The sequence below is a fragment of the Tyto alba genome, unplaced genomic scaffold (genome assembly GCF_018691265.1).
Source record: "Tyto alba isolate M040663 unplaced genomic scaffold, T.alba_DEE_v4.0 Super-Scaffold_6, whole genome shotgun sequence".
Classification (NCBI taxonomy): Eukaryota; Metazoa; Chordata; class Aves; order Strigiformes; family Tytonidae; genus Tyto; species Tyto alba.
The window spans coordinates 12,951,443-12,967,130 of NW_024881327.1; the positions used below are offsets into that span (position 1 = coordinate 12,951,443).

General features: G+C 42.0%; 1 protein-coding gene across 3 annotated transcripts in view; it reads left to right on the forward strand.

Moving 5' to 3' along the window:
- Positions 1-12,039, forward strand: part of GRID2 (glutamate ionotropic receptor delta type subunit 2) — a 746,686-nt gene extending 734,647 nt beyond the window's left edge. For all 3 annotated transcript variants that reach the window (XM_032999394.2, XM_032999395.2, XM_032999396.2), the window contains 2 exons: positions 4,907-5,147; positions 9,304-12,039. In XM_032999394.2, coding sequence (XP_032855285.2) covers positions 4,907-5,147; positions 9,304-9,726 — 664 coding nt within the window. In that variant the 3' untranslated portion in view covers positions 9,727-12,039. The remainder of the gene's footprint in view (positions 1-4,906; positions 5,148-9,303) is intronic.
- Positions 12,040-15,688: the final 3,649 nt, after the last annotated feature.

A 15,688-nucleotide genomic window follows, 5' to 3' on the forward strand; every position in this document is an offset into this window, starting at 1 on the left:
CTTTGCCAAAACCTAAAGCCTGCTCAGGGAGACACAGTAGGAGTTGGCGTCACTCCAGTTATTGCTGTGAATAAGAAAGATTCAGGCAGTAGCTTCACTGAAACAAACAAACAAAAAAAAACAAAAAAAAAAAAAACAAAAAAAAAAAAAAAACCACAAACCAAAAAAAAAAAAAAAAAAAAAAAAAAACCAAAAAAAAAACCTCCTTGTGGGTTCCTACCTGTCTACTTTGATAACTGAAGGCTGGTCACAAATCAGCTCACAAATAGTTTTGTATCTTGTTTTACAAGAGGGAAACCGAATTCTACAAAGACTTGGCACCAGATTTTTGTTAGAAAATCTCCGGTGCGGAGCTTTTGCCTGACGAGTTTGACTCTTGGCTAGCCACTGGAGAAGTTACTTCAGCTCTTTTAACTACATGGCCCCATCTGCAGGCACCGAGTGCTCCCAAACACGACCCATGTGAGCTTCCCCAGAGCTCCCCAGGAGCTGGCACCAGGGCTGGGACCTTGACTCAGGCCCCCACGGTGCAGCCCACTGAGGTACACAAATAGTTGCCTTTTTTTTTTTTTTAATTTATTTACTTTTTCTCCCCCTTTCGATAGTGGTCATTTTGTTACACGGCTGTGCACAGCTCTTCTCTGCAGCAGCCTGATACTGGAGGCTAAGGAAAGAGTAGCACCTCCTCATCTCTTCTTTGTTAGTACTGATGGTGAAGTTATCCCTCTGAATAACACGTACCTGGTGCAGAAAACCGATATTCAGTAACCTTTGACATCTCAGACTGTGCATTGGCGTTTCTGATCTCATTGTAAATGACCTGCTGCATTTCTTGCTACTGATAACTCCAACTAAAACAAGATTAAAAAAGCCAGCGTTGTCACAGATGTCTCAATTTTGTAGCATTTGTGACACTTTGCTATCATAGTAAGTTGGGTGGGTTTTTTATCTGTGGGTATTTTGCAGGAGTAATCATGTTTCATTGCCAGCAGCAAAGTACGTAGTTACTGAGTTGAATCCAGCCCTATTCTCATTGATTCAGTAGGATTTGTTCACATCGCTGCCAGATTTGGAAACCACAGACAGTTTAGTTTTCTGTGCTCATAGCCACCAGACATCACTTGGCACTGGGATTTCAGGGCCAAATTAGTTAAAGTCCATGCAGACGTTTTCTTTTGTGCCACTTAATAACTTCACATCACTGCCTTGAAAAATGTTACTATAACAGTTTGCCTGCTAGAGAAAAATATATTAAGACCTGCACTCTATCCATAAGCAAGTTTAAAGGTCATGTTTTTCAGACAAATCAGATTATTTCAATATACAGGCTTCTTCTGTAATCCTTTTAAGGCTAAGGTATTTCAAAACAGCAGGAACTCATGCGCCCTACTTATTACTTTCCACCACTCTTACTACTGGCTTTTGTGTTGCAATACTATTCCATGCCAATACAGCAGGCAAGAAGGAGCTAAGACTGTCAAGGAAAAGTTCAGTCGTAAAAATCTGGGGTTTGTGAGAAGAGGCACTTGCTAGAATTACAGCATTTAGCGCATCATTATCATTCAGAGCATTTAGTTAATGCATTATTATTTTAGTCATCTATTAAATTTGAAAACCAAATATCAAACTGATTGTAGTGTCTGCCACCCAACAGGTATCTGATTAGAGTGTGTAAGGGCACCCACCAGGAACCGCAGCCAAAGCACGTATTTTTATGGAAAGAGTGCCATCGTGTGGGAAGCTCCTGCAGCACCCAAGTACAGCAGTGCCTACCTGCTGTGCACGCTTGCAAGAAACCTCTCTTCCTCATGTTGTTTTTCATGGGATTCCAGTAAAAGTACGATTTTAATATCTGAAAATGTGCTACAAAAATAGGAAGTTTCATAACTAGGAACAGGTTGGTAGTGTTAAATCTCCTTAATATGTTAACTATTATTTTGGCTCCACAAATGGGTTGATTCAAAAACAAAGTGTTTCCTAAGTCTAATAGAAGTGGGATCTCCCTTTTTCTCTGGACAAAGCTAATATACTTAGATATTCCTGCTCTTATAATTTTTCTTGATAGGTATTTTTATCTCTCAGCATCTGTTTTCTGCTGCAGTTTTACAAGACTTCGTTATAAACTTTCCATTTGTCAAGCTCACCCATGTAACGATAAAATTACTGTCCCTTGTTTCCGCTTCTTTTTTATGTTTTCCTTTAAATAATTTAACATATATGTTACAACCATAAATAAAATTTCCAGTAATTAGCAGGAGCACAATTATCAATAAATATCTGTTAAGGAACAAGCTAAAGTTCAGTGTTTTTATGCAAATGCCTATTGTTGAAAAGATGTCTTGTGAAATCAGGAATTACACTGACAAGTGAAGAATCATTTAATTAATGAGAATAGAGCAATCATGTGGATTGTTCCTTCTATTACTGACTGAATGAAAGAAAGAAAATAGTCCTGCTCAGGGATTAGAGCTGCTGCTGGAAGAAATAAACCTCACAATGTTGTTTTGTTACTGCCTTGTGTAGATAGTACAGTAATTTCTAAATATAAAAATACATTTGCCAAATGTTTGGATTTGGCATCAAAAATTTGTCTTCTGCTACTCCGCAAGAGCTTACACAAAAGGTTTCTCTTTATGCTGACTATCTGCTGCACCTGCTAACCTGACAGACTGGAGTATTTGGGCCAGCATGCTCACGTCAGTCCTAACGCAGGATGCTGGGGCAGCGAGAACCATAATTATGATGAGTTATGTCTGTAAGCACTGTATGCCATGATAGAGGCCGTGTTTGTAGTCACAGAGGAGTAATTATGCTCGGAAAGGATCTCCGGAGGCTTCCAGTCCAGGTCCAGTTAGGTCAGGTTGCTGGGCCTTGCCCAGTGGGCCTTTGAGTATCGCCAGGGGTGGAGTTGCTGCAAATTCTCTGTTCTAGTCTTTGACCTCTCCCATCCTCCTTTGATCTAGTCAGAATTGCTCATGTTCCAGTTTGTCCCAGTTGCATCTCCTCCTGTCACTGGGTCTGCCTCCAGCTTCTCCACACGCTCCCACGAGGCAGCTGTAGGCAGCAATGACAGCAGTCCCGCGTGTGGTCCCTGTGCCTCCACATCTCCTCTGAACATGGATGTCTCGTAACAGCTACTCTGTCTCTTGCAACAGAATGGAGAGTCAATGGAAGGTCCTCCCATCCTTGACTTATCACTGGCCCCTCAGGAAGCCTCAGGGTGGGGTTTCCCTAAGATGGCATTGGGTTTGGGACAATTCAAAATACAGCCAAGGCAACTCTGACCTTGTTCGCCGTTCTCCAGGGCTGGACCTTCAGCGATGTTCTGTCAGCAGGCATTGCCCAGAATTTGCCCCACGTCATATAAATACAAAGCTATGCAAAACCAAGGTGATTCTGGCATCTCCAAAGCCACACGTATCGCCTGCAGTCTGCTCGTCAAGGGCGCTGCTCCCTTTGGTACGGCTCAGAGATGGGCAAGCGGTTCCCCTCTGAACAGGTCGGGGGCTCAGCCGCAGGATGTACGCCAAGGTAGAAAGCAGAAGCTCACTCCAGAGCTGTGCTGGGATTTAAGCCCCCGATGGCTGCGTGAGCTCTCCCACTCCTGGTAGGACCACAGCATAAGTAGATGGTCATTTGGATGTGTCATAGAAAATTGAGTGGCTTCATTGGCACGACTACCTGTTGAAGTGGCATTAGAGATTGAGCGGTCCCTGTATAGAGCAGTTGCCCTGTGCTTCTGAGGTGCATTCAAACTCCCTTTCACAACCACTGTGTGTTTCTGAGGTTGAGGCAGACCGCCGCACTGAGCTGTTACAGTAGCCCTGAGTCAGTGGGACACCTTTTCTTCACCCTTGGATGCAGTACAGTCTCTGGTAGCAACATCCCAGACCTCTGCTGGTTTGTGTGCGCTTGGATTTTTTGCGTGCTGTGTCAAATGATTGCACAAGTAATTGTTTGCCTTCCAACACTGAAATGAAAAACAAATTTATTACATGAAAGAAAACATTTCCCCTGTCTTATTATTTTTAAGTGTAAATCGTTGAATTTTTCATTTTGGGTAACCAGATGCACCCAGCTGCTACTCTAGTCACTTCTGGACGTTTTTAAAAACCACTCTCCTTGGGAATAAATGAACTACATATGAAAATCTTCTTCCAAACAAAATTCTTGTTTCTCCAACTGTTCATCCCACAGGAAGTCTAGCGAAACACGTTGGCCTTGCAAGCTGCCCAGTACATCTCTGGTGTCGTTCTGGGTTCGTAGGTGCAAGCGTGAGTGAATTCTGCAGCAAAGAACCTTCCTGTGGAAATCACTTACCAGCAGGTCACACGGTCCCATTGAGCAAGATTAGTTTAGGTCGTCACTGACTGCAGCTAATACAGTTCTGCTCTCTCTCCAAAGCCGCAAGTAGGTAACCTGATAAAGATGACTTTCCAATAAAATAACGTGTATTCTGTGGTACATCTGAACTGTATTTCCCTCCCCCTCCTTTTTCTTTTTATTAAAAAGTCTCTTCTCCAGTGATTAAAATGCAAAATATACATTGTCAAGTATCTAATGCACTGCAAAAGTCAATTAACATAGTTTGTCGTGAAAGCCAGTTAAGAAAATACTGTGTATTAAGTAAAGCATTTTCATTAAGGGTCTTAAAAGAAGGAAAGAGGGGCCTGTGTGTGCTTTCCTGTATCTAGGGTGGAGCACAGATATCCAGATGCTCAATCTTACACACAACCCCCATATGCAAGCTTTCTTTTCTGGATAAATCAGTCCGTACGGATTCATCAGCTGCTTGGCTTTCCAAGATGCACGGGAAGGTTGCAAGTAGTCGGATTACATCCTCATGCTCTCTGGTGCCACCTCCACTGCCCCACTGTAACCCCTGACTCTGTGCTTTCTCCTCAAGGATTTTGGAGCTGCAGCAGAATGGCGACATGGACATACTGAAGCATAAGTGGTGGCCAAAGAACGGTCAATGTGATCTTTACTCATCTGTGGATACCAAACAGAAAGGAGGTGCCCTGGACATAAAAAGTTTTGCAGGTGTTTTCTGCATCCTTGCTGCTGGGATTGTCCTATCCTGTTTCATTGCAATGTTGGAAACGTGGTGGAATAAAAGGAAAGGCTCCCGGGTTCCATCAAAAGAGGTATTAGACCCTCCATTTCTCCTGGGGAATTTTCATGCACCCTAGAGATTGTTGCTTTGACTTCATAGTGTTAGAGAGGGTGGGGAATCAAATTCAGAGGTATTTCCTTAGCTTCCTGATTTTTAAAATGTAAATGTTACTCCTCAAAATCTCTTTAGCCATTCCTCCTAGAAAAGCATGAATAAAAAAAAAAAAAATGTACATTGATGATGTATAAATATGCATCTATTCTGAGTAAAACACAACTGATACTTGTAGAACAGTACATTATTAATACATCAATATTTAGTTCATTTTTCCCATTGGTGAGAGATAATTTTTACCATAAAGTTCAAAGGTTTCTTGGCTTCTTCTTGAAAAATATATCCCCTAAGCTCAGTGGCTGAGTCTTTCAAAACAGATTTGCAAAGTTTAGCCCTTTAATCAGCAGTTAGCTTCTTAAATAAGCGTGGCCCCAGTTTCAGAAATGTTAACCTCCTGAAGACTTCCATGAACTTCAGTTCTCATTATTTCATCTGAAGTCCAGGGAAGCAAAGGTATGTTAAATTTTTCAGATTCAGTCCAGACTTATTTCTGAAATCTGCTGCAGACTTGTTTCAGAAAATCTTGGATGGAGACCATGGGGAGATAAGTTAGTTTACACCAGAGTTTACTTCTACACCTGCATGTATAATGCTTTCCTTCCCATGGCAATTTACCTGTACCTTTACCAGCCATCTGAGCCATATGCGGTCTTACAACAAATTTCTCACCTCCATAATTAAGTCTTTAGCTCTACAAAATACTCGAAAAACATTGCAGGGGGGTGGTGGCGGGGAAGTTAGTAAAATGTACTTGGCAGCAGTTCCCAAAGCTGAACCTGAATATGAGTTTTAATGTAGCACTATCAGTTACAGCTTTTCTATCTGTATGCGTTAGACACATCTGTGTAGCTTGTGGGGTATTGCTGTTAATCTGTGTGCAGTGGTCTCGCCTTCTCTGCAGTTTTTCCATTGTGTTTATTCCTGCTAATCTAATGCTGTGTAATCAGGCAGGATTAATTATGCTACCTAATTAGACAGCATTGGCACTGGTGTTAGAATACGTTTAAACTTTTCTTGCCTGTTTTAATTCCCAAGCTTTTTTTGTTCAAGATCTGGACCAGACCATTGTTAAAAGAAAAAAAAAAAAAAAAAAAAAAGAATCTCTAGTCTTTAAATTGGCTTTCTCAGGAATGGAAACCATATAATTTCAACTGGTAAATTATTGAAAAAAACACCTAAAATTTACTAGACTGTTGTTTACCCAAATTTTCAGAACTTCATACATCATATTATCTGGTGCAAAACATAAAAATAAATAACAAGAGAAAAGAAAAAAAACAACCTGGATATTTTATATAACGGTAAAATTTCCTTTTTCAGTTTTCAAACACAGAGAAATTCAAGTGTATACTTTCCACAAATGGTGTAATTTGGCCTCCTTGATCTTTGTTACATGGTCATTAGTTCAGCATTTAAAATTGCATCTCAATGCTAAATTGAAAAGCTTGGCTCAAAACTGAGTTTAACGTGGACGTACGTGCTGAATGTCCCTACTATCCTGGATGTGGGGGTCATTCAGCAAAGAAATACATCTTAACTAACTTTCTTAAAATTCATTTTAGCTTCCATGAAATCCATTGGCTCTTCCAGGCCACTAGTCCAGAGTCGGGGGTCAGATTGGGCCAGTTTGTGGTCAGCAAGCCAACCCTTTTTCCTGGTGGCTGCCATCTTGTGCTCCAGAATGCAAGCATTTATACTGAAAAAAATTGTCATATGGTTGTGAAGATAACATTTCGGTCACGTACCAGAAGTAATCCATTCAATGATGTCTGCCTGAGTCTGCAGACAGCCTTAAATGGTAGCTCTGAGAGAAGTACGAACCGCCCCAGTAATCTCAATGGGATGTTGTCTCTGAAGCCTGATGATAATTTAAATGTGAAAACTGCTGACTATTTCACTACTGCTCACACAAGAGAGAAGAGGAAAGATCATATTGTGGAGATATGCACAATCTTACTGTGAGTGGGTCTCATTTTGGTGTATCGATTGGGTGGAGATTGGGTTGTGGGCTAAGCATGGGAGAATATCACCACTTACATATTTTCACTGGTCTGACCCTAGCCCCAAATGCATCTCTGTAAGACAAGAAAGAGGAATATTTTGAGTAACGTATAGAGGCTCAGAAGTGATGAAATTCCCAATTGGCATTTTAAATTATAAAGTGTTTGTACGTTTTTCAAAATTTAAAGCGAAAAAAACCAAAAAAAAACACACTAAATTAAAAAAAAAATACAGTAAAAAAACAAAATCCAACCAAAAAATGGGAAAAATATTTAGGACTGTCCCTCAGAGATATAGTCATGACTTGCACACGCTGACAGAGCCTCTGTATATTTCTTTGGCTTCCAATGTGGTCCGAGTTCTCCTGCATCCATATGCAGCTCCAAAGTTTCTAGGAGAGAACGTTTGGTGAATGCGTTTGGTTTTGGTGTCACCCGTGTGGTTGTTATGTGCATCCGTGTCTATGTCCACATGTGAATAAACTACAGACAGAAAGCTAAGTCCAAGAAATGAGCACTGCATTTTTTCCCTCCCGTGATGAGCTCAAACCAAAGCCCCTGTGGTCAGCGATCACCCAGGCCCTGGGAGAGCCCCTGATGCCCCGTTCCCTGCCCCTTTTCCCCCAGTTTCTCTGCCTGTCCTTGCCCTCGGAGGGTGAAATCCGGGAGGAGGGCTGGCCTCTCAGCCTCCTTCCAGTCAGGCTCTGCGTTTGGAGTGGTACCAGTGCAAATATTCGGTGATCCGTTTTGCTAAGTAGATGAAATCCTGCAGTTTGTTCGAGGTGTGGACTCCTTCAGAGTGCTTGACTTCATTCCTAGACAAATGAGGGATCTCGAGGCCATTGGGTATACTAGGAGTTTTGCCATTGATTCAGGGAACTCTGGATCAAGCCGGTCGTTGAGTTGCAGTAATCAAGGTTGGAAGTCATCAGTGAGCATCTGTCGGCTGCCTAATTAACCTCTGTGAGGTCCTAGAGTGTGAGTTATTTCTAGTGGCCTGGAAGAGCTAGTAGATTTCACAGAGATTAAGGTAAATTTTAAGGTTAGTTGAAATCGATTTTTGTTCTGAATGAGCTGTGCTACCTAAACTGAGAGAACACCCCTGTACGTGTATACTTAATGCTGCTTTGAATTAAGCTTTGCAGTTCAGGAGAAATATGTATGTACAATACAGGTGATTTATTGCATCACCCAGGACTTTCTCCTCTTTTTTAACTTCCGTGCATTTAAATTCTCAATTATAACAACCGAACTTGTTTAATTGAGTTCTCTGGAAGGAGAGATTTAAGAAGGAGGAGGGACAGAGGTAAGAGGAGGGATGATATATTATAATTAATACCCCAGGCCGCCTTCTCTTCTTCTCACCCACAAGAGCGTAATTCCATCAAAATCGATGGAATTGCTTCTTTGTAGGTAAGGAGAGAATTAATCCCTCTGTTGACATTGCAATTTCAAATTGCCTGCTGCCCTCCTTTCTGCGTGATGTCAGTGAGTCACCAGTGCTTGTTGTTTTGTCTGGAAGTTCAGCTTTCCTTACACCACAGCTTACATTATAAAGGCAAAAAGCAACCCCGAGACGTGTTGAGCTGTTCTTCCAGCCCTGAGAGGATGGCAAAGATGGCAGCCTGATCCCTCAGAGCCTCCCATGTTGACATCCAAATTTAGTCCTCATTGCGGAGCTGAAGAACTGGCATCATCCCAGGCGTTTGAGATTACGCTTTGCTGTCACGGCACACCGTTTGCTGTCATTCAGCTGTTGCTAGTCCAACCCACCCAGCTCCAAGCCTGGCTTTTCCTGGTGGAAACCTACCGGTAGCGCCTGGAGTTTTGTTGTTCGGATTCGGGGTTTGGAGGGGGCTGTGGTGTAAGGGTCTGCCTCGGCTTGGCTTAGCCCACCCAGCCTCAGGCGGTGGGAGCGTTTGCCAGTGACCTTCAGGGACGCCGTCAGCCATCAGCCAGCTGTGGTTAATTGTGCGCTGTGCTCCCTGAGCAGCCCTGATCGCACCCTGAAGCTTCAACCCGGCGCAAATGGCGATGGTTGAGCGGTGCCTCTTGTTTTCTCTCGTTCCCCAGGATGACAAGGAGATCGACCTGGAGCACCTCCACCGGCGCGTGAACAGCCTCTGCACGGACGACGACAGCCCCCATAAACAGTTCTCCACCTCGTCGATTGACTTGACCCCGCTGGACATTGACACTTTACCCACACGCCAGGCACTGGAGCAAATCAGTGACTTCAGAAACACTCACATCACCACAACCACCTTCATACCAGAACAGATCCAGACTCTGAGCCGCACGCTGTCTGCTAAAGCCGCTTCGGGTTTCTCCTTCGGCAGCGTGCCCGAGCACCGAACTGGCCCTTTCAGGCACAGGGCACCCAACGGTGGCTTTTTCAGAAGCCCCATCAAAACAATGTCATCTATCCCTTACCAACCGACTCCTACTCTGGGGCTGAATATCGGTAGTGACCCCGACCGAGGCACCTCCATCTGAGCATCACGCCAAGTTTCTTCACTGTTTCTTTTCTAGGACTCCCTTTGCAAGGAGCGGCTGTAATATTGTGGGACTAACATGGATGTAACCTTTTTTTCTTTTCCTTATTTTTTTTTGTTTTGAGGGGATATTTTAATTCGTTTGGGGGGTTATTTTCTGTTCTGGTTTGGTTTGGGTTTTTTCCTTTTTTTTTTTTTTTTATTTAATTTAAGAATCAGGATTATTAGTAACAACTCTTCCTCCTTCTCTTCTCTGCTTTCTCAGTCTGGTCTCCTCTGTCTCCCCTTATTCTCTTTACTACTTGAATCACTTATTTTTTGGTTTATCACCACACTAGGTGTCGGTTACTTCAGGCTTTTCATATACTTTAAATATAGGAAACGTGCAGCGATTCGTGCATAGAAAAACCCTGAGGATTACTTTACAGAAGGGCATTCGCTCCTCCTCCCCCACCACCTTTTTTTACTATAATTGCAATAACTTAAGTCCTTTTCATGTATTCTGCTGCATCCAGTCAGCGCTCCACTGCTGTGTGTCCTTTTAACTGTGGACCAAAGGCAAACCCTGCAGTTTAAGAAAATGGAAAAATTAAAAAAAAAAAAAAAAAAAAAGGCAAAAAGGCAAAAAAAAAAAAAAAAGCAAGCAAAACAAATGAAGTTAAAAAACCATTCAGGCCCCATAATATGATAATGCAGTTTTGTAGGATTACAAAAAGCCATTACTATGCCAGTAAAGACTACAGTTAAATCTACTTTTGCACTGCAACAGTGCATATGACCTTTATGTGGTTGTACAGTGTTAAAAGTTTTTCTTATGTACAGTAAACTGTATCATATGGCAGAAGCCTCTGTTGTGTTAAATAAATTAGTATCTCATACATATATATATATACATATATACACACAGGTATGTATATATATATACATGTATATATAGCTATAAAATGGCAGCCGTTGCTATTGCAATTCATTTAATAAAGCTTTAGTAAAAATGTGTTGTATACAGGAAAGATGTACAGTGCAGGGGGTCTTTTCATTTAGAAAAGACAGGTTGCTTTAATGTTATTCTGACTTGCATCGTTTGCCAACAGAGCATATTTTATACTTTTTTATTAGAACATCCGGGGCAATTTAACATTTGTACCTAGATGTAACTCCTTTGGTTAGGTTTTGCATTGGCTATTGGGCATTCTATAAGGCTAACCTTGATAATTTTACTTCTAATTAATTAGACAAATGGAACTCTCTCTTAGGTATACCACGTTCATGAACAACTAATATAGCTCTAGAGAAGTTTAAACATAGATCAAAGGTTAATAAATTATTGTCCAAATCAGTACAGCTGATCAATACAATAAGGATGTTAGTGGAGAAGAAAAAAGCCCTTGAGAAATACAGATGTGGCCTAATTATAATCACATATTGTTCTAAAGAAAAAAAACAAACAAACAAAAAAAAAAAAACCAACATGAACAGGCACTCATTTTAACCCTTTATATGTTAAGTTAGATTTAGAGGAGCTATGCATTTTTTACATTAGTGCCAACTGTATAGAACAAGAGAAAGAACAGCAGTGAGAGCAAAACCAGTGCCCACTTTGGCACCAGCTTTTTAAAGTAACACTGTTACCTGTTAGAAACGTAGGAAGAGCTTTCAATTTGTAATCCTTAAAACTAAAAATGCGGTTAAGTAGAAAGCAAGCAGTTTATCCTGTGAGGTTTTTTGTTTGGTTTGTTTTTTAATGCAACCATACACTTATTTTAACCTAACTCATTCTTTGGCTAGGATTAATAGGAATCAGCCTATGTGATTTGCTTTAGGATAAATTAAAAGGTATATTCTTCAGATCTATTCTATTTTGATGCTAATTCTGTTCTGGGGGAGCATCTTGTACTGTCACTGGTTTTTGTACTAAATCTTCAAATATTGTCTACTGTGTAAGGCAGAACAAATTCTTATCGTGCAAAAGGCCATTTTGTTTCCAGGGTAGCAAGTGTCTAAAAGCATGCACAACTTGCTTCCCCCTTGTAACATTCATGAACTCATCCACACTTCTGAGTAAAATAAAAAAAAAAAAAAAAAATAAAATTTCTTTCCAACAAGCTATGTAGGGACATACCAGATGTTGCAGTGATTTTAGCTATTAAAAAAAAAAAACCTGTTAACCATGTACAATATTTAAAATAGGCCTATTTTGATGTGTTGCCTATTATACAGATACACAAAACACTTTTTGGAGGCCTCAGTTACAAGTGGCAGAGCTTTCTGTGTATAATTTGTCTAAATAATTTGTCTAATAAAATTGTTTTCTAAACCTGCGTTTCCTCCTGTTTAATTGCTGAGTGCTGTGGTATTTTTGGTCTGTGGCAAGGCACCCACTTGTGAATGTTTTTGCTGCACCATTACTGAAGGGTATTTGGCCCATGGAGGCAGGATCAGCTTGCCAGGCTGCCACGAGTCAGTTCAGTATAGAGCATCCTTTGAAATCACTGAGATTTACCATGGTTATCAATGTCGGGCTTAGGTTTCAGGAAACATACGTGAGTGGCATTTGGGAGAATGATTTTAAAGTTCATTGGCATTGACACGTACAGGACATGATTTGTAGAAATACTGCATCCCATCTCCATCCTTTTTAGTGTAATCTAGGAACCTTCTTGGAATGCAGTCTTTATTTTCATAGAATCACTTTCTGCCACCTTTATCTGCACAGAAGTTAGTTTTCTCTGATGCTGGACATACACTGCCTTTGGATTTGACAAAAGTTTCAGTGTGAGGGAATTTAGCCCATATTTCATTATGGCCTTCTCAATCCTTAAGTTTCATGAACATGTTAAACTTAATGGCCTAGTCATTAGTAAGTTGTGCAGAATGTACTACATCAGCCATGACGATTTAACTTGCAGCATCCAAACTTTGTCTGCTGGGTTTTTATATTCAGCATACTTTATTCACTTAATAAGATTTTTGACCTCTTACAATTTTCTATTAAGCTTAGCAAGCATTCAGGGGATTTCATTGTATAGTTTCAAAAATACAATGGAAGGAGTCCTCAATTCATTGCTACATTAAAAAAAAAAATCTGAATCCTGATAACATAAAAATCTAAAAGAAGTTAGATCATTGAAAATGACTCCAGATTAAAATCAGAAGTTGCCTACGCACTAATGCCCAATAGGCTCGTACGTCAGTGGGCACTACATGCCTAGTAACAGGATGCTAGGAGCTTTTATGATCAGGCTACCTTTATTATCTCATAAAAGTCAGTCAAGAGACAAGCTCTGCTTATTTTCTCTGAGGCAGAGCTATGGCAAACTGAGGCACTGACCCAACAAGGCCCTATGCACATGATAGTGTGTCTAGTTGGGGTTCCCTTAGCCACAAAGATGCTTGCATGATTAAGGTCCAAGTTTTAGGCTGTTCCTGATCTGTGAAGTAATGACGACCTCTTTGGAAGTGCCATCCTGCTGGCATCCTAAGTCATTCACTTTAACACAGGCGTTGTCCCTGTCGCTTACGCTCAACAGACACACCCCGCTAGAGCTGGGTAGTTTTACAGATACTACATACATACTCTCTATAACAGGCTACAACAAGGCGAACCCTATGTGATGCTTCTCCTCCCCTCCTGTAAATAAAAATCCAGTGAAGTAATGGTGTTGAAAACTGTCAGGTGTGTCTGCTGCAGTAGCTCTGCTGGAAATACAAGCCAGCTGTATATAAAGATGAGTTGTTTGCATGGTGATTCCAGTCATACAATCATTTTGACGTACCAGCTACAAACAAAAAACCAAACAGTGGAAGAAAACTGGCAAAACATATTTGTCAAGTTTCAAAGAATCACTTCAAAAGATGTTTCTGTTGACCAATGGTGAAATACCTGGAAATAAAACTGTCCTGCTGCACCAATCAGATGAATGATTATAGCTGTCACTGACTCAGCCGCAGCATGACCAGAGCCAAAGTCTCCCAGGTTTCCCTCCTATCTTCACAAAACAAAGTGCTGGTATCGTTTCCCTGAATAGATCAGATTTTTTAGCAGTATCTTTTGCTCTCGCTTTCCCACTCCTGTAGGATGCTAGGAAGTGATGAGAACGTAAAGCTGCCTTTCTGTGAACGCTCGCCGTAGGTGGGTCAGTACAGCAAACCGGAGGTTAATACCCTGGATAAGTTTAATTTCTCAAACCTGCACAGAGTTGATGACATGAAAAGTAAACCAGCTTCCCTTGTGTGAGCTCGTGGGTCTAGCTAATGCAAAAATAGAATCTCCGAAACAACAAAGGTATCGTACCAACACAGCCCGAATTTATCCGCTTGTCTCTCAGTCCCAACATCCATGTTTCCTCTTCGCTCTGCAGAGCTGTTTTTAAATAGAAGTCAAAATCAAGTAGCTGCTCCTAAGCATGAGTCATACACAAAGTTTTTGGTAAACACTGGGACATGAACACACGCATCTGTATGTCACATCAAGGCCAGTGGGCAATTGTGAATGCATCATCACAACCTATCAGCTTGTCATGTCTCACCCAAGCCGTTGTTCATGAGGTCAGAAACAGAAGCCCCCAAAGGAAGATCAGTGCAGGCAAAATGATTTGCGGCCTAACAAATTCCTAACCAAAAAAACTGTGCCAATGCCCTAAAATTACAAAAGCCATGAATTTCATGAAAAGAATCACCTTTCAAGAGGTATAGTTAGAAAAACAAATTTACTGTCTGTCAAGACTTACAGAATCTGCCCCCTCCCATCCCATTTATCACAGTGGTGTGACACTTTGCATGTACTACAGAATTTATTTCTGTAACTTTCATCACAAGGAAGGAAAATATCACAGCCGGAAAACTGAACTGTCAAAACATTAACTACTGTGCTCCAGGTCACACAGGAAATTTGAGGCAGAAGCAAGAATTCAGCATCTCAGAACCAGTTCACTGCTGTAAGGGGAAAAATAAATCTTTCCTCCCTGAATGCTCAGGGAAGGGCTTTTAGCTGAGGATGCTGGGGCGAGAGAAAGGCAAGCAGGGAGCCAAGGAAAGGGTTGCACCACCCGGGTGGGCTGACAGTGGGAAGAGGCAATGGTTATCCTGTTCACAGGCCAGAGACATGGTTTCACCACTGCTCCTTCTGCCCCAACAGTCATTTCAGACCAATTTTGTCCCCTTAAAAAACAGCGGGGGCTCCTACGTGCCACACCTGACGCTGGTAAGCAGAGGCAGATATGTAGGTCACACATTTCTCCCTGGCTCCCACCAGAAGTGGGGTGTGAGCCCCAAAACAGCTGGAGAGTGCCACGTATTGGGGCGGGAGGCCTTTGCACGCCAGGTCAGCGCCCCACGGCAGGGAGCTTTCCCCAGAGGTGCTGGGCACGCTGCCCAAAGCAAGGCATGCGAGAGCAGGCGCAGTGACCGTACGAGCCCCGGTACAAACGTCTGGGATCAATAACTGCCATTCCAGTGGGGAAAAAAAAAAAAAGCTACCTGCAGCCTAGCAAGCAGAGGACAGCCCTCCCCCCACGCCATGGCAGCTCAGGGCTCCTGCAGCTGATTACTCCTATCAGCACTAGTAAGGCCAACCTTTCCTTCGATGCAGGATAATTTTTGCCTCTTTCTAAAAAAAAAAAAATCAAAATCTTCTGTCCCCTTCCTTGTTCTAAATGGGTGATGCACCAACACAACATGGGCTAAGGGACTGCTGCAGAGTGCCAAACAAAAAATTAACACAGCAGCTTTATATGCAAATGCAGCTATCATCCATTATAAGACTGACCCTCCCAAATCAAAGTGAGGAATTTAAGGCAAACTCATTAATTACTAAAAGGTGGGCGGGACTGCACGAGACAGCCATTGAGCTCCTCAAGTAGCCACAGAGCTGCAGATGCTTCCCGAGGTTGAGCATCCTGGCCGGTGCCGCAGCTGGCAGTGACAGAGCAACACCCTGGCCTCGCAGTGCCTGGAACCCGGCAGCT